Source organism: Trichoderma harzianum (genome assembly GCF_003025095.1).
Source record: "Trichoderma harzianum CBS 226.95 unplaced genomic scaffold M431scaffold_3, whole genome shotgun sequence".
Taxonomy (NCBI): Eukaryota; Fungi; Ascomycota; class Sordariomycetes; order Hypocreales; family Hypocreaceae; genus Trichoderma; species Trichoderma harzianum.
Genome location: NW_020209251.1, coordinates 2784737 through 2806037, shown reverse-complemented (window position 1 = coordinate 2806037; position 21301 = coordinate 2784737). Strand labels below are relative to the sequence as shown.

Sequence of the window (21301 nt, the reverse complement as noted above, 5' to 3'; positions counted from 1 at the left end):
GCAATTCAATGTACATATGTATGTTCAGCCCGTGACTCACAATAAATACACCATCGTCTCTCAACATCTATCAATATTTACATCATCTATTTCTATACAATTCTATTTTATCCCATTTGGGTATCTCATTTTTTAAACCTCTCACTCCGAACCAATCCCAAAAATGCCCAATCAGCTACTCCATTTATTCGCCCATGTCAATCACAGGGCGCCTCCCACGACCTTTACAATCCACATGGCAATCCGCACCTTGAGACTAACTCTCCTCTCTAACCTCGTAAAATCTTCCATCGTGACTCCTGCTGCGTGATCCTGCAGCCAGCCCTGCTCCTCTCCGAGCCGAGTCTTTAGTGTTTCGTTCCGAGTCACAATTAGAGCTCCTGCCTCAAGATCGAGAGAGTAGCTCCGCTTCGTGTAGTTGGAGCTGCCAATGATGCTCATACTAGGATTCGCATCGCCAGGCATTGTTATCCAAAGGCCCTTTGCGTGGTACGTCCAACCCCCAGGCTGGCCAGTTGTGCCAAAACGCCACTCCTTCAAAGTAATGTCACCCTCACGACCACACTGCTGGACGGCGTAGAGGAAACGACGAGCGAGAAGTACATAGGCATCCGGCAGGAGCCCAGAAACTCCCTTTGACTTGTAGAAGCCATTAGCCTCGGGCGCCGCCGTAATGACAACATTCTTGTTGGAAGCCGTGTTAAGAAGTAACTTGGTTAATGACGGTGCAGGGTTAAAGTATCCAGCAGTAAACGTCCACGATGATCCAGCATATGCTGGCTGCGACAACCTTTCGAGTATCCGCGTCAATACCGGAAGCTCTGTTGAAGTATCCGGGTTCATGACTTGAGACATCTGACTGAGCATGTATACTCGGGTATCCTTTAATTCACTGTCTGGCTGTTTTTCCGGCGCGGCAATAAGCGCCTGCAGCGTAGATGTAGTCTTCTTAACAAATGACTGTGGCTTCTCCAAAGGTGAAGGCGCAGAGTTTGTTGTTGGCCAAGAGAGGGTGTATCCAGCCGCTTCCTCCTTTGACGGCTGAACGAGGAAACTAAACGATGTGACGCCGTTATAGATCCCCCAGAAATAGTCAGTCACCTCCTTAGACGAAAAGAGGTGATAGCGATCCTGTCGATTCGTAAAGTAGTCCATAGACAAGTTTGCCCTTTGCATATAACGTCAGCACATGTATATCCCACACATCATGATACTTCAAACCAACATACCCAGACATGATAATCTCGTCATCCACCCCGTAAAGCTTCATATGCTGCAGCCCCCATCCCTCATTAATCCTCTTGGGCACATACTGCTTCCGCAACCCCGTCAAATTCGGCGTATGATACATCCGGATCTCAACACGATCAGCCCCAAACTCATCCACCAGCGGCGCCAGCAACGAAGCGCACGAAGCCGCCGGCGACTCGCGCGTCCCCCGCAGCGCATCCGTCAAGATGCTCAGCTTCAGCTCCGGGTTCAGCCTCATCGCCTCCCGCAGCGTCTCGATGAGCTCCTTTTCCGACTTTCCAATGTATAGCGTCGACAGGAATATCCTCTTCTTGGCGTTCCGTATTCGGTCCTGCGGGTTTTCAATCCATCAGCCCAGGCAAATTCTCTCCCTTCGCAGCGCCCTCTTTCGCACCTTGAGCGTCTCGTAGAACTCGGCCGGCGTCTTTAAGATGCGGATCTGTTCCCCTCGAACGTCGAAGCTCGGCGCCATGCGATCCAGCTCGCTCACAAGCGGCGTCAGCAATCCTGCTCCCGTTCCATGCGCCGGTGCTGGAGCTCCGTGAGGTGTCGCATAGCTTCGGTATTGATATCGCGGGGGGGAGATGCTGGGCTTCGTCCGCAGAACTCGGGCCCTGGAGGCGCACCGGGCGCAGCTGCGCACAATCATTCTCTATGCGAGTAATTGATGCTCTTTTTCAGCTTTAACCAACAAAAAGGCCAATTCGTATTCTAAAAAAAAGAAAAGAAAAGAAAAGCGATGCTATCATATCAAGTGTGGCGGCACCAAAGAACCCACCAAGGTTTTAATTCAGCCGAGCTTTTGCCGCCCCGGAATCTTGACGCCAACCTCAATGAACCTAACTCTCACCAGCTCCCTCAAACGAAACCGCAATCCATCTCCCGGCGGAAATTGCCCTCCAACCGCAACCATGTCGACCATTCCCAGGACTCTGGGCAACCTGCGCAAGATTGGCATTAAGGTATTCATGCCTCCGGATCCCATTGTCTCTCCCAATTGCTGGTTCGGCCGCTGACATTTTCCCGCAAAACAGGAATACTTCCGCCAGATGCTGGTTCGTCTCTCGCCCTTCTGACCTCCCACGACCTTTGACTAACGCACAGCTCTTCGCGATCCTCCTCGAACAGTACATCGGTATGCCCTCGCCAACATCTCCCCACCGTCTACCTTGTACACAAACCTCCTAACCAACGAGACCACAGGTGACACCAAATACGGTACTCTCATCGGCCAGGATCGCTTCGGCAACAAATACTACGAGAACCTCGAGGAACTGCCCCTCCGAACCCGCTGGGTCGACTACGCCAAGCACGACTACGATGCCGCCCACATCGAGCCCGGCTGGCACGCCTGGATCAGCTACTCCGTCGACAAGCCTCCGACCCAGGACAGCCTGATCGCCACGGGCACACGACACTTTGAGCCTGCTCTTCCCAAGCCCAACTTTACCGGAACGCGAGGCGCTTACAAGCCATATAACACGTAAGTCGGGATTCAATGCTGGAGCTCTGACTCTCTGGGAGAGTCTGTATGCGTTGAGGTGGATCAAAAAGGCTAATATATGAGATGACAGAGTGAAATCGAAGCTGAATGCTTGGGAGCCGGTGGCCAAGGATCGGGTATGAGTGGTTTTTTCGTTTTCTTTTTTAACCGTGGGAAAATATGGTGTACATATTGAAATCGCGCAACAAACGCAAACAAATCAAACAATAGACACAGACATGTGCATTTCCGCTGTGAACCTCATGAGGCTTGCCCGCTCAAGAAGCAGTCACAAAATATCGACAAATGTTTACTCTTTGCTAAACTAAACCAAGATGGAACTATCAAAAGACCCAATACTATCTAATCCCATCTATTGCTACGCAACAAATGATCAAATCAAGCAGGAATCCCTACGCCTTGCAATCACGTCTACCAATCGCTCATCCCCACTCTACAGCTTCTCTTCCACGGCGGATTTAATAGCTATTGAGATTGTTAGCAAATTCGAGCCACACAGGTGTTACTAAATGACTTACCATCGCAGGAAACCTTGGCGTCGCCAAACAACATCTTGGTGTTGGGCATATAGAACATTGGGTTCGGCACATCAGCTATTTATCGCTTGTCAGTACCAGTCCAGATTACAAAAAAGGTGGTAAAACACAGATTTAACTCACCGTAACCGCTCGCCAAGCTCCTCTTCATCACCACAACCTGCTTAGCCTTCCAGGCGTGCAAAACAGGCATTCCCTCAATGGAGCTGCCCTTTTCCATGGCAATCGGATTGACCGTATCATTGGCACCAATCACAAGGGCCAAGTCGGTCTCCGGAAAGTCGTCGTTGATCTCATCCATTTCCAGGACAATGTCATACGGGACACTCGCTTCCGCAAGAAGCACGTTGCACTGCCCAGGCATGCGGCCAGCAACGGGGTGGATGGCGAAGCGCACAGTGATGCCCCTGGACCGAAGCGATTGGACAATGCTTGAGAGCGCATACTGTGCCTTCGCAACAGCCATTCCGTATCCTACAATGATGATGACGGATTCGGCATTGACCAGCTGTTCCGCAACGTCTTCCACAGACGTTTCGGTTGCTTGGCCTTCTGGCTTGTACTCTAGGGCTGTCGTTGGCGATGATAGGCCTCCAAACAAGACATTGGTGAGAGACCGGTTCATGGCAACGCACATGATGTACGATAGAATGGAACCAGAGACACCTATCAAGGCTCCCACAGAGGTCAAAAGAGGGTTGTCCAGCATAAATCCTTCTGCTACCAAGGCGAAACCACTGTAGGCGTTCAACACTGTGATGACAACGGGCATGTCAGCGCCTCCAATTGCGGCGGTTGTCGTGTATCCCTTGATGAAACTCAGAACAGTATTGGCTGCCAACGCTCCAGCGGCAATCATGGGAGCACCAGGAGCCATGGTGAGAAAAGCACCCATGGTAGCAGCATTGGTTGCCAGTAATCCAGAGTTGATAATGTGTCGGCCAGGGAGAATCTTTGGTCGAGAACCCATGCGGCCCGCCAGCTTGAGGAACGCAACGATGGAACCAGTGAATGTTACACCACCGATTAAAACACCGAGGTAGGCAGATACCATGTGCAAGGTTGAAAGATCAGAAACGTCGGCCATGACGCTTCCAATGCTAGTTAGCACGGCAGCCAGACCGACAACGGAGTGCAAAGCAGCGACAGTTTGAGGGAGATCAGTAGGTGTGATTCTTCGTCCAATCAGCATTCCTAGAGCACTGTCAGCAAACTCATTGTCATATGTTGGAGATATTTGAAACTACTCACCCGCAATGGCTCCAACAGCAGCAAGTCCGGTGAATTGAGTTAAGACCTCCGGGGAGAATCCCACGGCAGCCAGACTAGCCAACACACCGGAGCCTACACCAAGAATACCGAGCATATTACCCATTCGAGCGGTTGTTTGAGAAGCCAAACCTGTGAGAGATCCAATGCAGAGAACGGAACTGATGAGATATCCAGCCTGGACGAGACCAGCGGCTCCGGTAGACAAGGCGGCAATGTAACCACCACCAAATAAGGCAGCCGGGACAGCGTAAAGCCAGGGGTATTCAGGAGGATCAGTCTTGCCTGATGCTCTGTTAGCCTCTACCCATAAATAACGATACTAAGAGCGAAGAACTTACGCTTAAACATGTCTAGCATTCGCTTGGTGATGACGAAACCACCACCAACATTGACAAAGGCAAGCAGCACACTGAGGGCTCCCAATGATTGAGGAATTGTCTCGGGCAAAAAACCTCCACCAAGGATAAAGAGACCACCAACACCGACCATGCCAGAAATCGCATTCGTTACGCTCATCAATGGAGAGTGCAGCGCCGGTGCCACGCCCCAAACAACACGGTAACCGATTAGACTAGCCAGGGCAAAAGTAAAGGCATTAGACATGAAGAGAGGACCAGTAAACTTTCCAAGAGCCAACACGCCTGTCATTCCAGCAGTCACGGTGGCCACTTCTCGAGTCTTTTTCTGCCAGGGGGTGAGCTCTACGGGTTCAACCACGACTGCAGCCGCGGGCTTAGCCGGTGCTGGAGGAGGAGCTGGACGGGGGGCAGGCGGAAGAATCTCTCCTTTTTGCATGACAATGGCGCCTCTGACAACCTCGTCGGACAGGTCAATTCCAAACTCCTTGTCCTTGGGTGCCATTGACAGCAAGAGCTTGGTGATGTTGTTCGAGTAGAGGGTAGACGACTGGGTGGGCAGACGAGACGGAAGATCAGTGTATCCTGCGGTCTATGTTAGCATCGATGATGTGAAACATTTGAGTTGGCAAAAAGTTGATAAACACGCACCAATAACTTTGACGTCGTTGTATGTAATCATCTTGCCGGCTTTGGTGGCCTCACAGTTGCCACCAGCCTCAGCAGCGAGATCTACAATAACGCTTCCGGGTTTCATAACTTCGAGCATGTCCATTTTAATCAGCTTTGGGGCAGGCTTTCCGGGAATCAGGGCTGTAGTGATGATAATGTCCACTTCCTTGGCTTGTTCCTTGAAGAGTCTCATTTCGGCTTCGATGAATTCTTTGCTCATCTCCTTGGCATAGCCTCCGGCACCAGAACCATCCTCTTGCATGTCAACCTCGATGAATTCCGCGCCTAGAGATTCAATTTGTTCTCTAACGGCAGGGCGAGTGTCAAATCCGCGGACAATGGCACCCATGCGACGAGCAGTTGCAATTGCGCTAAGACCAGCTACACCGGCTCCAATGACCAAGACTTTGCACGGCGGGATCTTGCCAGCAGCCGTGACTTGACCAGTGAGAAATCTGCCAAACACATTGGACGCCTCCAAGACAGCCTTGTAGCCGGCAATGTTGGCCATGCTGCTAAGGGCATCAAAGACTTGAGCACGCGAGATACGAGGCACCATTTCCATAGCAAAGTAAGTCGCCTTCCTAGCAGCAATCTTTGCGACGAGATCCTTGTTCTGGCCAGGCTGAAGAAACGAATAGATTGTCTGGTTCTCTTTGATGGCTCCAACTTCGGCGTCGGAGGGTCCCCGAACTTTGAGCACGATGTCGGCAGCAGACCAGATGCCACTCGCGGAATCGACAAGAGTGGCGCCAGCTTTTTCATATGCATCATCCAGAAAATCAGCTTCAGCACCGGCTCCTCGCTCAACCAGAACCTTGGAATAACCCTTTTTCAGCAGGAGAGCAACGTTGGCCGGAGTCAATGCGACTCGACGCTCTCCCGGAAAGGTTTCCCTCGGCACACCCACGGTGAGCTGACTGTAGGGAGTCGTTGGTGGCACAGGAGCAGCGGCTTCCGTCGAATACAGCTTGGGCAGTAGGACGGGCGCTCGTGCGACCGGAGACTCATGGCGAACCAGCGCCAGAGACTTGGTGGCCGCAGCGACAATGGCAGTCTGTCGTGTGACCCCGGCAGAGGCATGCCATTGACGGCGGCAGTTTAGCAGTGGCTTAACATCTATGCGCAGAGTCGAATATTAGTAAACGTTGGCAGAGCTATAATTCACGCATAGATCAAGCGTAAACTCACTTTGGATTCGAGAGCGCAGAAATCGCGACGAAGAAGCAGTGGATGGCGACAAGTACAGCTCGGTGGCTAGGGGGCGAAGCAAAGAGGACGCCATCACGAAACGACCCTCATCTGAGGCGATTTCCACAAGCCACACACGAGTTGTCTAGATTCGAAATCTATATGGGCGCATTGATTAGAAAGAGAGGCAATTATTTCCCATGAAAAAACCTCTTACCGAGTCGATTCGATTACACGGGTTCACATGGGCTGACGCCTTGAGTATGCGAACAGCAGCTACCAGAGCCCATGCGAGCAGCGAGCAGCAACCAGAAGCGCTCCGTAGGTTCCGTACAAGCAGAAGCTATCACGAAACAGCCTAACGAGTTATTTGGAAGAGGAAAAAGAAAAAAGATGATCCGACAAGGCGCGCATGAGGAGAAGTGGCCTTTAGGCTGGCCATCCAAGAACCGCACATGCACATGTAAAAACCCCGCCCAAGCCGACTCCAAGTCGCACGACCTGGTACGTAACAGCGGCTAAAAATCACCAGAAACAACAACAATGGTGACATGACGGAGCATCTCCAGCCTCGAAGTACTCGCGCGATACGAGCCTCACGGGTTGTATTGCACCGGCCGGCCATGTACCTTGGCCGATCTCGAGCTCCACGGACCTTCTCTTTTCTGACGTTACCACTAAATATCCATGATCCATCCATCCAGTCCATGGCAGAAACCATCAGGTGCGGGGTTCCAGGGGGTCTCTCCAAGATTTTTCCCGAAGCCTACAGGGGGGCAGCCGCCTGCTGTTACAGGGGCGTGAGGGGGACCTTGGGGGGTTTGGGGGGCATCGATTGGGGGAGTTAGGGGAGTTTAGGGAGCTGCTCTGCCTGGGACGGGGCCGCTAACATCCCCCACTGCGGGGGACCTATCGGCGCTAAAAGCTGGGGAAGGGCGAGTGCATTTCGCCGCGCGAACGGGAGGCCGGATTGGGAAGAAACGGTGCATGGTGACAGCGCTGAGGGTGTCGAGGGAAGTCGAGTTTGTGGTTGCGAATCGACGGGATCCGATGCAGCCGAGCGTACATACGAGCTTATTTCCAGAAGGGCGTGGGATAAGCTGAGAAAGTTGGGGGGATTTGGGCGGGATGAGGGAGGATAAAGAGGAGGGGATTTTGCCGGTGAAATTGAAGATTTGGAGCATCCGAGGTCCAAGGTATGATGACGAATATTAATTGGATGACTTTTGGTTCGCGTAGATTAAGAAAGAGTGTTATTAAGTCCGACTAACATTACAAGTATTATTATCCAGGTTGCAGTTCTGAGCGTGCACCTCTGGTAAACCACCAGACACTCACTCACCACATGCACTCATCAAAGCATTCAACATCTGCGGCGGACCTGCGCATCTACATGCAAATCATGTAGTCGTCAATCTTTAAGAGCTAAGGTCCGCTTCAAGCACGCAAATCATCAAAACAAAATCATCTTCAAACATCCCATCCCTCACTGCAGCTGCATCTGCATCTGGCAGTTCCCAGCGTGGCACGGAGTCTCGCAGCGGCCGCGGAAGTCAGGCCCAATGTTCAGACACTTGTCACACCCGCAAACAAGATCCAGATGCGCACCAACCTCTTGATCAGGGTCGTCACAGAGACAAATGTAGAGGGCAGACGTGATGTTGGTGGCCGGCACGTTGTTGTCGCAGCTAGCGTTGGGCGTGTCGCAGTATGCCTCGCCCAGCTGCTTCTGAGACCACGGCTTTTCTACAGGAAGACATGAGCTTCATCTAGTCATGATTTTGTCAGGGTGACTTACTCATGCCCATCAGCACGGATGCGCAATACGTGTAGCCGCATTCGCAGATGGGCCCGTCTGGGGTGGGCGGCGCTTTGGTCGGCTCTGGAGGCGGACCGCCCTTGGAAGTTGAAGTGGTTGTTGAAGTTGTAGGCGGAGGTTTAGGATCATCGTCTGTCTCTGGAGGAGGAGGAGCGTGAGAAGAGAGAGGCGGGGGAGGCATGTCGGGAGTTGGAAGTTGAGGTCTGGGATTGGCGGCAGCCAGTCCAACCAGTGTGATGAGAGCCATAGCCAGCTTCATTGTGAGTATATGTCAAAGCGTATTAGTTGATCGATATGATGAGTATTGCAATAACTTCACAGATGAATGAATAGGAGGCAACTGCAGCCATATAGTCGATGATGATGACTCTCGACCCATTATGGCTTTATATATCTACTACCTTGTAGAAATATCACTTCTTACAATTCATCTCATCTCAATGCATCATCTGTAGATAGCACCGAGATCTCAGGAGGTAATACAGAGTATGGAGATCAAGGGGGGATTAACCTTTTTGTGTTGAGACCAAGCCATGGTGGTGACCACAACTCGGTTCTTTTCTCCTCTCCATTCTATTTTCATCCCTATACTCGTCACAACACGCCATCTGTTCAGAACAAACATTGAATTTTTGCGATCCTCTTGTAGATTGTGAAACTAGTAGTGATGAGCAAACCATCTCATAGCTTCAGGTGATAGTGCCGTCAAGCCGGTAATTATTACGTCCATACCAGCTCTGAGATCTGCAATGAGTGTGATCTTTTGAGATAGAGCCGTTGCACTTGTACTCTAGTGATGTAAGAATAGAAACGGAAAGAAAACCTACCAATATAGAGCAACCAACTTGACAACCGCAAACAATTGATTCATCTGATCAAGTACATAGCTGGTGCCATGTTTCGTCAATGCTTGGAAGCTGTGTATATCAACTTACCCTGCATGATACAGTAACTGCGCACAATTCGTACTGTATATACTGCAAAACACGCACCGTCGACACAGTATCAATGCCCCGCCAAAACTGCTGACTACCCCTCCACCGGCATTCGGAAGTTTCCAACTCTTCTCGAACCACCCCATTCTCCAGAAAATCTCCGTCATCACCATCCTCCAAAAAGCCAAAAGCCAAAAGCAAAAGTTCCCTCCCCTCCCCCAAAAGACAATGGCCGACGAACAACCACCAGCCCTCGCACAGGGTCCCACGACCATCAGGGTCGGCACGCGAAACTCGCCTCTGGCCCTGGCCCAGGCGGACATTGTCGTGGCGGCGCTCCAATCCGTGCTGCCGGCGTATTCGTTCCCCATCTCCGGCATGACGACGACGGGCGATCGCGACCAGAACACTGCGCTGTACAACTTTGGCGGCAAGGGGCTTTGGACGACGCAGCTGGAGGACAGGCTTGAGGCAAACGAGCTCGACATCATCGTCCACTCGCTAAAGGACATGCCCACGACCTTGCCCGAGGGCCTCGTGCTGGGCTGCGTCACCAAGCGAGAGGACCCTCGAGATACGCTGGTGCTGAAGAAGGAGCTCGTCGACAAGCACGGCTGGAAGACGCTCGCCGACCTGCCCGAAGGGAGCATCATTGGCACTAGCAGCGTGCGGAGAATCGCCCAGCTCGCCCGACGATATCCTTCCCTCAAGTTCAAGGACCACCGCGGCAACATCCAGACCCGGCTGAGGAAGCTGGAGGAGGACCCAGAGCTCACGGGCATCATCCTTGCGGCGGCGGGCCTGCAGCGCATGCAGCTGGACGCTCACATCTCACAGTTCCTCGAGTCGGACAACGGCGGCATCCTGCACGCTGTCGGACAGGGCGCTCTGGGCATCGAGTGCCGAGCCGGCGACGACAAGGTGCTGGCCGCGCTCAAGATGATCGAGGACAAGAACGCCGCTCTGGCAACCGTAGCCGAGAGGAGCCTGATGCGAGCCCTCGAGGGTGGGTGCAGCGTTCCGATTGGCGTCGAGACCAAGTGGGTTGAACCGGGACAGCTGAGGCTACGGGCCACGGTCGTGTCGGTCCAGGGCACAGAGGGCGTCGATGGCGAGGCGGTCGAGCCCATTACCACGGCGGAGCAAGCCGACCAGTTTGGAGCAAAGATGGCCGCCGATCTGGTCAGCCGGGGTGCAAACAAGATCCTGGACGACATCAACAAGAACAAGCCGGCACCGCCGCCACCTCAATGATTGGAATGAATGAAATGAAATGAACTGCTGTACAACAACAACACGGGAAGGGAAAAACAAAAAGAGAGGAGAGGAAAACTGCATCGTCATAGCTCTTGATATTTGACGCCCGCTGATAAGCCGGGCCTAGCAAACCAAAAATGTATACCCTCATCTGAATGTAAAAAAGGAAGATACCGTATGAGCCCACCCACTTTGTATGTTATATATGTTACCTATAATGGTACACCAAACGCGACCAAGTTTCCCTAATGTTAAAAAGAACCCAAAAAAACCATCCATTCACCCTCCTCCCCTTGGTCAGGTTGAACTGTTTCTACGCCATGCAAAGAATTCCCACCCCCTCATTTTCAACAAAGAAGGATTAAAAAAAAGAAAAACAAGTAGTCTCTCTCTCTTTTCCCCCCTCTCATTTCCAAGAAAAAAACACCCCATTCTCCCCCACAATTCGAAGCCCATCGCCAAAAAAGAAACCAAGCTTCGTCTAATCTTTTACCCGCCGCAACAACCCCAGCTGCTTTCCCTCTCATTCTTCCCACCAAAATAATTTACTCGGCAGTAAACTCCTTGTACGCCTCAGCGTCCATCAGCTCATCAAACTGCTTGGCGCCCTCCTCGTCAACCTCGACCTTTACGATCCAGCCGCCGCCAGCGCTGTCGTCCTCGGGCACCTGGTTGATGGTCGCGGGCTTCTCCTCCAGCAGGGCGTTTGTGTGGGTGACCTTGCAGCGCACGGGGGCGTTGATGTCGCTGGCGCTCTTGACGGACTCGACGGCGCCGATGGAGTCGCCCTGGTCGGTCCATTCGCCCGCGGGGGGCAGCTCGACGTAGACGACGTCGCCCAGCTGCTCGGCGGCGTACTCGGAGACGCCGATGACGCCCGTCTTGCGGTCGGCGGAGAGGTCGATCCACTCATGGTCCTTTGTGTACTTGCGGGCAAGGCCTTAAAGAATCAATATTAGCTATTTTTTTGTTGCTTCACTCTAGGTAGCTTGAGGCAGAACGAGAACGTACTCATGCGGGAGCTGGTGAAGCTCCTCACAGGCATCGACAGCCGAACCATCTGAGCGGCACGGGGCGCAAGGCGCATGGCCACAGGCCGGGCAGCGCGCAGCGAGCAAGCAATTGAAGCCATTGTGTGATAACTGTAAAAAATAGCCGAAGCTGACGAATTGGGGCAAACAACAAGGGAGGAGGAGAATGAATGTGAACGAAGAGAGAAGAAAGAGAAGAGGAAGAGAAAAAAAAACTTGTATGACGCCGCCCCCGAGGGAAAACGCAATGGCCCGTTTTAGCTTATCGGAGCGCTAACACAGGCCCAAACTAACCCGGTGCTTTCCCTTCTCTCTCCTCACCCCTCCAAAAAATGCCGGGGGAGCGAAAATCAGCGTTTTTTGAGTCGGTAGGCTTAGTCATGTCGCGAAATCGCCGTATCAGAGCTTGAGAAAGGACCCGACCCGATGCAAGGCGCCGACACCCGGAGAGACAGCAAAATATTATCAACTGATACCCCATAAGTAACAACACGGGTAGAATATCAGGGGATAGAAGAGGGACACAAAAAAGAGGAACCAATCACGCGGTATTTTTGCGGGTAGTGGATTGTATCGGGGAGTGCTAATTGGGTAATTATTACCATACGGGAATCTATGGGGTGGTTGATTTGATAGCGGGCTGGTACGATTTTTGGCGATGGGGCTTCTTTTTGGGATTTTGCTGTGAGTGAGATTCGGGGGTGGGTATTTTCATGTGGTTGACGTGTATGACAGGGCAAGGATATGAAAGATGCAGTCATTCATTCTGCAATGGAATCTGAAAAGAAACAAAAAAGAAGTAGAACAAGACTAAAGAGTCAAAGACTGGATAGATTGACCAATTGATGAGAGTATGAATCCAGAAGACAACGCCCAAAAAAAGAACATCTCCGGGGACGGAGTCGAACCGCCGACATTTCGGTGAGATGTTATCCATTACAGCCGAACGCCATGAACCAACTAGACCACCCAGAGTTTTGATTGGCTGACGATGCAAGGTATTCTCCTTATCAAGGAGATGCATATCTGCATTCTGCAAAAGACGAGGATGAAGTTGTGCTGTTTGGTGACAAGTGGGCTTGCTTGGTATTGGGATGACTGAGTTCAATTGCTTGCCAGGTAAGGTAGATAGTTGTTGTTGTTGTTGCTCGATGTTGATATTGAATAAGTGCGAGAGAGAGGTGTATCATATCTTTGGACCTGAACATCTCGAGAATGGCAAATTGCTCTCGACTGGACAAAACACACACACAAAAGGGAATGCCGGCCAGCATCATCACCGTGGTCCCCATGTCACATCCCCATCCCATCACAACGCAGTCCTCACCACCTTGCCCATCTCACCCGCCTCCACCCTCTCAACCCTGGCCCTCACCTTTCTCCAGATAGCCTCACTCACCTCCTCCACCGCCCTGCTCGCGTCCACCACCACAATGTCCTCCTCATCCTGCCTCCACGACGCGCCCTCGATCCCCCCCAGCTGCTGCAGCAAGTCCTGCCCCTTGATGTCCTTCCCCCCCATGCTCAGCGCCCAGAACAGCTCCCGCACCGTCCGCTGCATCTCCTCCTTCTCGTACTTCTCGCTGCCCCAGCCGCCCCGCGCCCTCGCGGCCTCCTCGTCCAGGTCCAGGAACAGCACCACGTCTGGCCGCGGCAGGCCCGTGTCCGGGGCGCGGGCCCAGGACAGCGGCAGGTGCGGGTTCTTCTTGGCGGCTGAGTAGACGATGCCGGAGTGGTAGAAGCGGTCCGACACGACGGTGATGCCGGCGGCGAGGTAGGCCCGGATTTGCTGGCTGTTGATATGTAAATGTCGTTTGTCTTAGCGTTTCATCTCACTATACAGTAAGTAGAGATGAGAACAACTTACGCAGCTTCCCACCGGTTGGCACTAAACAGAAGATGAATCGCATGGTCACTCATATCGACATGGCTCTTCAAATAGCCATCAATCATCTGCCCAATCGGCGTCGTTCTATCTGCACCCAGCGAAAAAAACCCAGGCCTCATTAACCTCATGTCATATCATGCGATCATCTCATCAAGCTCTCACTCAACAAAACAAAAAAAAAAAAGAACTCAAAAAAAAAAAAAAACTCACCCGGAAATCTCATCACCTTGACCGGCCTCCCCTCCTCCACAAACCTCTGCTCCAACAGCTTCACCTGCGTCGTCTTGCCGCTCCGGTCTAGGCCCTCGAGCACAATGAAGGCGCCCCTCATCTTGTTCTCGGTGCTGTCATCGCCCGCTCCCGCGGGGGACGAAGTGCCGGCGACTGCAGCGGCGGCGAGGTCGTGGATCGAAGACATTGTTCAAGCTTCTTATGCCTTATTGATGTAGATGCTGTTGTTGGAATTGAGGACTGAGATTGTGTGTTGGTGTTGAATTGATCTGATCATCCATTGAACTGCGGGCAAAAGGCTTGAGGAGTCAAAAGGTGCACCGCGTCTGTGCTGCATGAGCTTTCATCATCAATGGCATGATAAGATTGGGCGCCCGCACTGTAAGAATTTGTGGCTGAAAATGGGCGTGGCGGGCGATCAACACAGCGCTTGACCACCGCTAGCCTACCGCTATAGCTTCTAATTCCTTGATCGGTACGGTAATGTCATGCATAATTCGTTAGGTTGGGCTCTCACTGCCATGGTTGGGCTCAGACACATGAAGTCTCATTCACGGGCACTTTACTTCACGTGGACAAAGATCAAGGTACCGAGACTGTCTGTAGCATTCAAACAATACGATTAAATGTGCACGATACTCTTGTACTCTGGTAGGCTCTACTAACTCGTACAGTCGCAAACCGGCGCATCAAGCAACAACTCCTGGTATAACCATTCCGTACCAAACCGAACCGGAAACGCCGCCCAGTCCGGGAAAAGCAAAACTGATGCGCCAAGCCACGACCTTTTTCATAGGGAGAAAAAAGGAAAGGAAGAAGAGAAGAAAAATAAGAGACAAAACAAGACAAAGACACAGGTAACAGGCCGAACCAAAACAATAACACAACGCAAACAACACAAAGGCTCAAGGCTCGCTCTTCATCTGACATACAAAAACGTACACTCATTCCCTCGTTTATAATCCGGTTGCCATCGACTGGGGGCCGCTGGTTTACGGGCTCCCAACGACGCTTTCAGCTTCATCTTTGGCGCTGCTGCTTTCCCAGAGTTCAAAGCTTTCGCCTGTGCCTTCTATGGGCTGCAGAACAGCGGCCTTGGATGATGTGCCGTCGGATCTTGAGATGAGAGCGTCAATGTCTTCATGAATCTCCAGCTCGTCCTCTTCCTCTTCCTCTTCCGGCTCCTCGGGAATGTTTGAGACAGTGGCGATGGGAGCTTCTGGCTCCTCGTCCTCGTGGATGAGAATCACCGATGTCTCGTCACAGCCCTCGGCATAAAAGTCGGCCGCATTCATCTCACCAAGCGCAACTCGCTGCTTCTCAAAAATCATCTCATCACCCTTGGGCGACGGGCTAGCACGCTGGGCTGAAGTCTGAGAGACGTCATCTGCGGGAGGAATGTTCTCCTTGTCACGACCCTCGGCACCATCTCGCTTTGCGCGCTGCTCCGTCTCCTCATCAGATGAGATGTCGAGTGTGCAGGTGCTGTGCTGTAGAAGGTTGGTCATCTCCTGCTCAGGGGTGTCTTCGTGAATGTCAAAGAACCAGCTGGCCTTGGAGTCAGGCTCAAGCAGGCTGGAGACGACGGGCCTCTTGACGGATGGCCGAGGGGTGTAGCCCGCAATGGTGCCTTTTAGGGCTGCATCGAGAGAGAATGGAGCGGAAGAGCCGCCGAGGTGGAATGATGGGGGGTCCAGGCGAGTGGCGCGACGCCGTCCCGACAAAAGGCCCGCGGGAGCTACCGGGCAGGACTTGGGCGTGTTGTCGACATTGGCCTTGCCCAGATTTGACTTTGGGTTCAGAATGCGACGAGGCGTTGAAGAGGCCTTGTTTTGGCTGGCGAGAGATCGTGCACTGGCGACGGGAGTGCTGATCTTGGGAGTGAGGAAGAAGCTGGAGGGCTTGAGGCCATCCTTGGCAGGGGTGCCTGAGCTTACGCCCTTGGAGCGTTTTGCAAAGAGCAGGGGATCGACATTTTCACAGTTATCAATCTCGAGAAACTCTGCTTTCCGCTTGGGAGAAACGTTGGCTGCGGTAGAATTAGTCCCTGCTTATTCTTCTTTCCTCTTGGGTAAGATGCAAAGCATACCGTTTTGTCTGTTCTTAAGGCTTGTCAGGGACTGTAGACGAGCTCCGTCAAGGGGAGCAAAAGGCTGGCGAGTGACGGCGGCCATTGCTCCAGAGGGATTTAATCCAAGGACTGAATCGATGCGATGCGATGCGGTACAAATGCAGGAGTGATTGATGCGATGCGATGCGATGCGACAAGTTGCCGTGGTTCCACTTTGATTGAATACTTTGGTGGGGAGATGAAGAAACGATGTGGTTGAATGATGATGGCAGTTGGTTCACCGAGGACGAAGGGAGCAAGCGGTCAGTCAATTTTGGGTCTGGAATTAATGGTAGAGTGCGGTTGTCATCTTCTTCTTTTGCCACTGCGATGCTTTGCTTTGGTATCAAAATGATTTTGCGTTCTCTCGAGTTTGGCGAGGATTCACTAACGAACGTGGTGTGAGAGAGAGCGAGGCGAATAACAAAAGCAAATGGGAAGAGATGGGAGGGGAGAAGAGCGCGAGGCCCAAGTGGGACAGAGGGAGTACTAATAAACACTGAAGAAGCGCGATGTGGACTTGAGAAGGGCGATGCGGCCAGAGGGCGGCCGGTACATGTCTCGAGGCGTCTGAACGGCCGGCCCTGGAGTACCTGCTACTCCTGCTACTCGAAGGGCTACTTGAGGGGTACCTTTACCCTCTCACACTACTGGGTGCTAAAGGTGGTGCTAAAGCTGCTAAAGCTGCTAAAGCCTAGTGGTTGCTCGCAAGACACGGCCAAACGGGGGCCTAGCGTTCCAGCCTAGCAGAAGGGTGGCAGAGGGCGGCAGAAGTAGCGGACGGCTCACAAGATGGTCGCAGATACATAGAGGTCCGTGCGCAAATTGGCAAGAGGGAGGTACTGTCGCGACGCGCCTCACCGACGATTCGCTTAAGTTTAATGGGATTTCAGATTTTGTGTGGGCTTTTTCTCGAATGTGGGGTTGGGGGAGAGTGGGAGAGAATGAAGCTGGGAACTGGAGGGAGCTGAGTGAAGGGGATTTACAGCAGGGGGGGAAGAACGAGGCTCTGCTATCAAATTTGATGCCTATGATTTGATGCCAGAGACAGAGGGGGGGAATGTAAGTACTGGATGGGATGGGAGGGAAGAGCATCGAGACATGAAGAGGGCAGGAAAGGGCAGATCTCGTTCGCCCAGATTTCGCCCCCCCCCAAGACAATAAAAGCGAGCCGGCGAGACACACGGGCGGCTGGCCATGCATCTTGTACATACATCCTGTACGGAGACCATTGACGCGTCTGCCGGGACGGGTAAAGTGCTTTGCCACGATTGGCGGGCGGGAGGCCAATGGACGCGTGGGGATGCGTGAGAGCCAGGGATGCGCCTTGGATGCGCGACAGGGGGAGGTTGCGAGCTGTGCGTGATGGTGCATTGCATGATGCGCTAGAGGAGACGCGCGAAGCACGCGCGTGGAGGCTGGGATTGTACAAGTGTCTATATTTATTTGCACAAGGAAGCTGAAGCGAAGCGAATTGGGGGTCATCATCTCTTACACGGAGGTGATGATGGTGGATGATGGCGATTGATAGTGATTGATAAGAGTTGAGGATATCATGGAACTGTCCAGTGTATGTACGAGTAGATGCAAGCAAACCTCAACTCTTCCCACCTTCAAGGCACCCTCTTCTCAAGGCACTTTACACGCCACCCGCTCAGCCACTTTAATTGATGTAGAGAGAAGAAAAACCGCCTTGCATGACGTGCTGCTAGCAAAATCCCTCCTGGGCATCTCCCTGTACATTTCAAGACCAGGGCCTTCGGCTTGCCCCGAAATCTCGCAGGCCCAATCCAATCAACGCGTCCAGCCGCTGCCGAATCTCGTCACTCCACTCGTCATTCAGCCATCATCCAACATCCAGCTCCAGCCCTTTTTATCAAACCTGCATCCCACTATTGCATATTGCACTACCAACTGCAGCATTTCGACATCTAATATTCATACAAGTCGCACCAGGCCGATGCATCTGCGCCACCGCCGATCCCCATTGGATACTGCCGCTGCTGCTTATTAGCGCTCGGCTCGCATATTCTTCGCTGTCTCTTCTTCTTCTTGTCTTGGCCTTGTCTTGGTCTGTCTTACTATTGATTGCCTGCATTTGCACCAACCCACAAATCAAATGGACCAAGCTCTGTCTCACCAATTAGCGGCCGGAAGACGAGCAAAGGCTAGACGGGCTGCAATCCAACTCGAGTTTCAGTTTCAGCTATCTGCACGTCTAATCGAATCTATCCCTTGTTCCCCATCGAATCTGAGCACATAGTTGTCTCGACTCTCCCCAAGCTCAATCTCCCTTTTATCTATCGGTCCCTATCCTTGGATTCATGAATCCAATGCCAATTACAGTACTGTACAAGCTTCACATGCAGGCACTTAGTTGCCCTTCTGTAGCGCCAGCTGCTGGTCAATCAGCCCGCTGAGCGTCTCCCACAATGGCCGCCACTTCATTCCGAGCACGTCGTTGTCAACCCTAAAGGGAACCGGGCCGTCCTCCACCAGCTTCGTGTCCAGCTCGGGATATGTGCTCCTTGCCCACGCGGCAATGTCCTTCCATGTCGTTGGTGCGCCAGAGGCAACCAGCTCAATGCCATCTGGCACGTCCGGTTGGGCCGCCTTGATGGTCAGGTCGGCGACATCGCGCACGTCGACAATCACCGATGGGAAGAGGGGTGCCGGAGACTGCAGCGACTTCCAGAACCAGGCGTTGATGCCGTCGATATCGCCAGCCGTCTTGCGAATCTGGCTGTGGCCAAGCACAAAGGTCGGGTGGATCGTGGCCAGCTTAAAGGCCGGCTTGTGCTCCTTGACCCAGTCCTGCGAGGCCTGATGGGCCAGAATCTTGGAGGCCACGTACATTGTGCCGTGGTCACCCTTGCCGTCAGGGAACATTTGCTCAATGTTAAGCTCGTGCCTTTTGCCAGTGTTTGCTGCTGTTGTGTCAGTTGAATGCTTCACTTCAACCCCTGGGCCCTATATGTAGGAAGGTGGATCTGTACTCACCTGGGACAAAAGTGTCCGTGTTGAAAAAGAGGTCGGGGGGGCCAATGCTCAGGATCGATGCCATAATGACCACCTTCTTGATGCTGGGGATCTTTCTGGCGGACTCCAGCACGGAGAGCGTTCCCCGCACAGCTGGATCGAGATAGTCCTTGTGCAGGTCGGCTCCCTTTCCGGGCATGGGCGATGCAATGTGGAAGACGACTTCGACATTGTCTAGAGCATCGTCGAATGCCTGAGGCTTGGAGATGTCTGGCACCACGACAAACTCAATCTTTGAGACATTGTCGCGGAAAATGTCCTTGAGGTTCTCAATCTGCTCAGCCTTTCGCACGCTCAGGCGCAGATTGTACCCTTCGCGAAGGGCCGATGTGACGACCTGCGAGCCAATGAAGCCCGTCGCGCCAGTGATGAAGGCAAGCTTTGAAGCCATGTTGAACACTTGATGAATTGCGGATTTTTGTGATGAATTGTTGGCTGTCTCTTCTTGCTGCTGTTGAATTGCTAACTGTGCTTTTTCTACTGTGATTGGATTTATCAACGACACTGATGCCGTCTATATATATTTCATCATCTACAGGTACACTCGTCGACTAAACACACTTTGAAGCCATGTTCAGCTCATGATGATCAGTAATCTCGAGTTGAGACGAGCTGTTATGAGGCAGGTCTGTCCGTCCAAAGGCAGGTCTGTCCGTCCAGACGCCGGTTTGTCAGCCGCTGCACGATGAGCAATCAAGGAGCAACATCTCCACGACCGTCCAGCAATTAGCTCAGCGCCTCCGACTGCCTTGAACTGTTGGAGTTAACCCCACTTATCCCCGGGCCCGGGGCTCCAGCCGGCGAATCCGCGCGGACAGTGCGATTACAATTACAATCCACAAGCGCCGTATTACTCGACGCCACTGCAGAGGGATTACCGTTTCGAGGAGATTTCTGGCATCTTTGGTGCTCTGTCTCGTTTTCCCGAATTAGAAGTTTTTGGATATTCGCAGTATCAGACGACGTGGACGCTCGCTCACTTACTTGCTCAAGATGGATGCAGCTATGCCTCTCTTCGTGTCAGTCTCGTATCGGTTTGGATGGCCTGTTTGACACTTAAAAAGCACCTGGAAGCCCTGTAAAATGCATTTCTCTCACATCTCTTCATCAATCACTCGATAAACCATCCATTACCCTCTTCTCCAAGCAGCATCTACAAGACACCACCGCAATCATGCCCCACTGGCTCGTCTACCACCCTCCCAACACCTACGCCGACGACGAATCCAAAGATGCCCTCGTCAAAGCCATAACCGACTTCTACATCGGCGTCGGCATGCCCGCCTTTTACGTCGTCGTAAACTTCATCAAAGTCGCCCACGAAGATTTCTACGTCGGCGGCGTCCGGCGCGCTGCCAATGACAAACCCTTCATCCGCTTCACCATCAACCACGTTGCGCACAACTATCCCGACGACGACAAGGTCAGGCGCGAGGCCGGCGACGTGTTTAACCGGCTTTTGACGCCGTTGATGAAGGGCAAATATGATTGGGAGTTTCACATTTCGGAGACGGATAGGAGGCTTTGGAAGACGAATGAGTTTACGCCGCCGGAGGCTGGTAGTGAGGGTTTGAAGCTATGGGTCAAGGAGAATCGCCCGGTTCCTTATTAATGCGTGTAGCCTTCTGTTAGACCTCATGTAGCAATGCTGTGTATTTCTTTTTTTCTTATCGCAGATCGTTGCCGCTGTCATGTCGTGCTTGAGAGCCAACCATTTCCCATACTCGCACTTGTACAAGACACCATCGTCTGCGAGCGAACGAACCAGTTGCACATCCGACTTCAATTGTTGCCATATATAGCAAATGCTTCGCTCCACAATATTCTTACAAGCCGCCCCCAAAATCCAATCCAGTCCACAAACGCGCCTGGCCTTGCCAACGGGCCGTTCGCTTCTTCAAGTTTCGAAACCACAAGCTAAGCTATGTTGGCTATATAGACTGGATGAGTGAGACATACATACCAAGCCAAGCCAAACTACGTAACACACTCCGACTCTGGGCATTACAAAGGCTGCCACACCTTTTTTTTTTTCTTGCGGGAGGGTGGGTTTTGACGTCGCAAGCGCTATTTGTAAGTTTGGTTGGGCTAGTCTAGTGGGTGTACGAGATGCCTAATGCGGATGGATGTCTTGGTTGATGCGAGCTGAAGAAATACATGTAGATTTGGTCGGGGGATATTACTTGGATTTTGGGAGGTGAGTGATTTA

The 21301-nt window shown here is 52.4% G+C and overlaps 12 protein-coding genes and 1 non-coding gene across 13 annotated transcripts; 4 read left to right on the top strand and 9 right to left on the bottom strand.

The window, feature by feature from the left end:
* Positions 1-53: 53 nt before the first annotated feature.
* Positions 54-1959, bottom strand: M431DRAFT_505804 (hypothetical protein). Its single transcript, XM_024918697.1, has 3 exons — positions 1646-1959; positions 1230-1582; positions 54-1168 (listed from the first exon to the last, which is right to left on the bottom strand). The coding sequence occupies exons 1-3, from the start codon at positions 1898-1900 to the stop codon at positions 202-204; spliced, it is 1575 nt and encodes a 524-aa protein (XP_024777950.1). The 5' UTR covers positions 1901-1959; the 3' UTR covers positions 54-201.
* A 203-nt stretch (positions 1960-2162) lies between these two features.
* M431DRAFT_78734 (hypothetical protein) lies at positions 2163-2877 on the top strand (the record flags this gene model as incomplete). The annotated part of the gene is made up of 4 exons (XM_024922737.1): positions 2163-2213; positions 2286-2306; positions 2448-2734; positions 2826-2877. 4 exons carry the CDS (start codon positions 2163-2165, stop codon positions 2875-2877), a joined length of 411 nt encoding a protein of 136 aa, XP_024777949.1.
* A 311-nt stretch (positions 2878-3188) lies between these two features.
* Positions 3189-6876, bottom strand: M431DRAFT_3256 (hypothetical protein; the record flags this gene model as incomplete). Its single annotated transcript, XM_024914332.1, has 7 exons — positions 3189-3220; positions 3274-3348; positions 3415-4485; positions 4543-4845; positions 4902-5504; positions 5571-6710; positions 6783-6876. The coding sequence occupies 7 exons, from the start codon at positions 6874-6876 to the stop codon at positions 3189-3191; spliced, it is 3318 nt and encodes a 1105-aa protein (XP_024777948.1).
* Positions 6877-8205: 1329 nt separating this feature from the next.
* M431DRAFT_14808 (hypothetical protein) lies at positions 8206-9156 on the bottom strand. Its single transcript, XM_024912768.1, has 2 exons — positions 8581-9156; positions 8206-8528 (listed from the first exon to the last, which is right to left on the bottom strand). Exons 1-2 carry the CDS (start codon positions 8858-8860, stop codon positions 8269-8271), a joined length of 540 nt encoding a protein of 179 aa, XP_024777947.1. The 5' UTR covers positions 8861-9156; the 3' UTR covers positions 8206-8268.
* Positions 9157-9538: 382 nt separating this feature from the next.
* M431DRAFT_505799 (hypothetical protein) lies at positions 9539-11190 on the top strand. The gene has a single exon (XM_024918695.1). The coding sequence runs from the start codon at positions 9765-9767 to the stop codon at positions 10788-10790; it is 1026 nt and encodes a 341-aa protein (XP_024777946.1). The 5' UTR covers positions 9539-9764; the 3' UTR covers positions 10791-11190.
* A 148-nt stretch (positions 11191-11338) lies between these two features.
* Positions 11339-11925, bottom strand: M431DRAFT_77707 (hypothetical protein; the record flags this gene model as incomplete). Its single annotated transcript, XM_024922605.1, has 2 exons — positions 11339-11733; positions 11805-11925. 2 exons carry the CDS (start codon positions 11923-11925, stop codon positions 11339-11341), a joined length of 516 nt encoding a protein of 171 aa, XP_024777945.1.
* A 786-nt stretch (positions 11926-12711) lies between these two features.
* M431DRAFT_t51 lies at positions 12712-12799 on the bottom strand. Its single transcript has one exon. It is a non-coding gene; the product is annotated as a tRNA-Tyr (tRNA).
* A 334-nt stretch (positions 12800-13133) lies between these two features.
* M431DRAFT_78786 (hypothetical protein) lies at positions 13134-14130 on the bottom strand (the record flags this gene model as incomplete). The annotated part of the gene is made up of 3 exons (XM_024922744.1): positions 13134-13617; positions 13692-13800; positions 13923-14130. 3 exons carry the CDS (start codon positions 14128-14130, stop codon positions 13134-13136), a joined length of 801 nt encoding a protein of 266 aa, XP_024777944.1.
* Positions 14131-14483: 353 nt separating this feature from the next.
* Positions 14484-16493, bottom strand: M431DRAFT_505797 (hypothetical protein). Its single transcript, XM_024918694.1, has 2 exons — positions 16033-16493; positions 14484-15972 (listed from the first exon to the last, which is right to left on the bottom strand). Exons 1-2 carry the CDS (start codon positions 16115-16117, stop codon positions 14936-14938), a joined length of 1122 nt encoding a protein of 373 aa, XP_024777943.1. The 5' UTR covers positions 16118-16493; the 3' UTR covers positions 14484-14935.
* On the bottom strand, positions 16463-18004 carry M431DRAFT_361747 (hypothetical protein). The gene has a single exon (XM_024914566.1). The coding sequence runs from the start codon at positions 17539-17541 to the stop codon at positions 16741-16743; it is 801 nt and encodes a 266-aa protein (XP_024777942.1). The 5' UTR covers positions 17542-18004; the 3' UTR covers positions 16463-16740.
* On the top strand, positions 17609-18313 carry M431DRAFT_548828 (hypothetical protein; the record flags this gene model as incomplete). Its single annotated transcript, XM_024921271.1, has 1 exon — positions 17609-18313. The coding sequence occupies one exon, from the start codon at positions 17609-17611 to the stop codon at positions 18065-18067; it is 459 nt and encodes a 152-aa protein (XP_024777941.1). The 3' UTR covers positions 18068-18313.
* Positions 18314-18426: 113 nt separating this feature from the next.
* On the bottom strand, positions 18427-19483 carry M431DRAFT_77379 (hypothetical protein; the record flags this gene model as incomplete). Its single annotated transcript, XM_024922567.1, has 2 exons — positions 18427-18980; positions 19054-19483. The coding sequence occupies 2 exons, from the start codon at positions 19481-19483 to the stop codon at positions 18427-18429; spliced, it is 984 nt and encodes a 327-aa protein (XP_024777940.1).
* Positions 19484-20266: 783 nt separating this feature from the next.
* M431DRAFT_479761 (hypothetical protein) lies at positions 20267-20704 on the top strand (the record flags this gene model as incomplete). The annotated part of the gene is made up of 1 exon (XM_024915803.1): positions 20267-20704. One exon carries the CDS (start codon positions 20267-20269, stop codon positions 20702-20704), a length of 438 nt encoding a protein of 145 aa, XP_024777939.1.
* Positions 20705-21301: the final 597 nt, after the last annotated feature.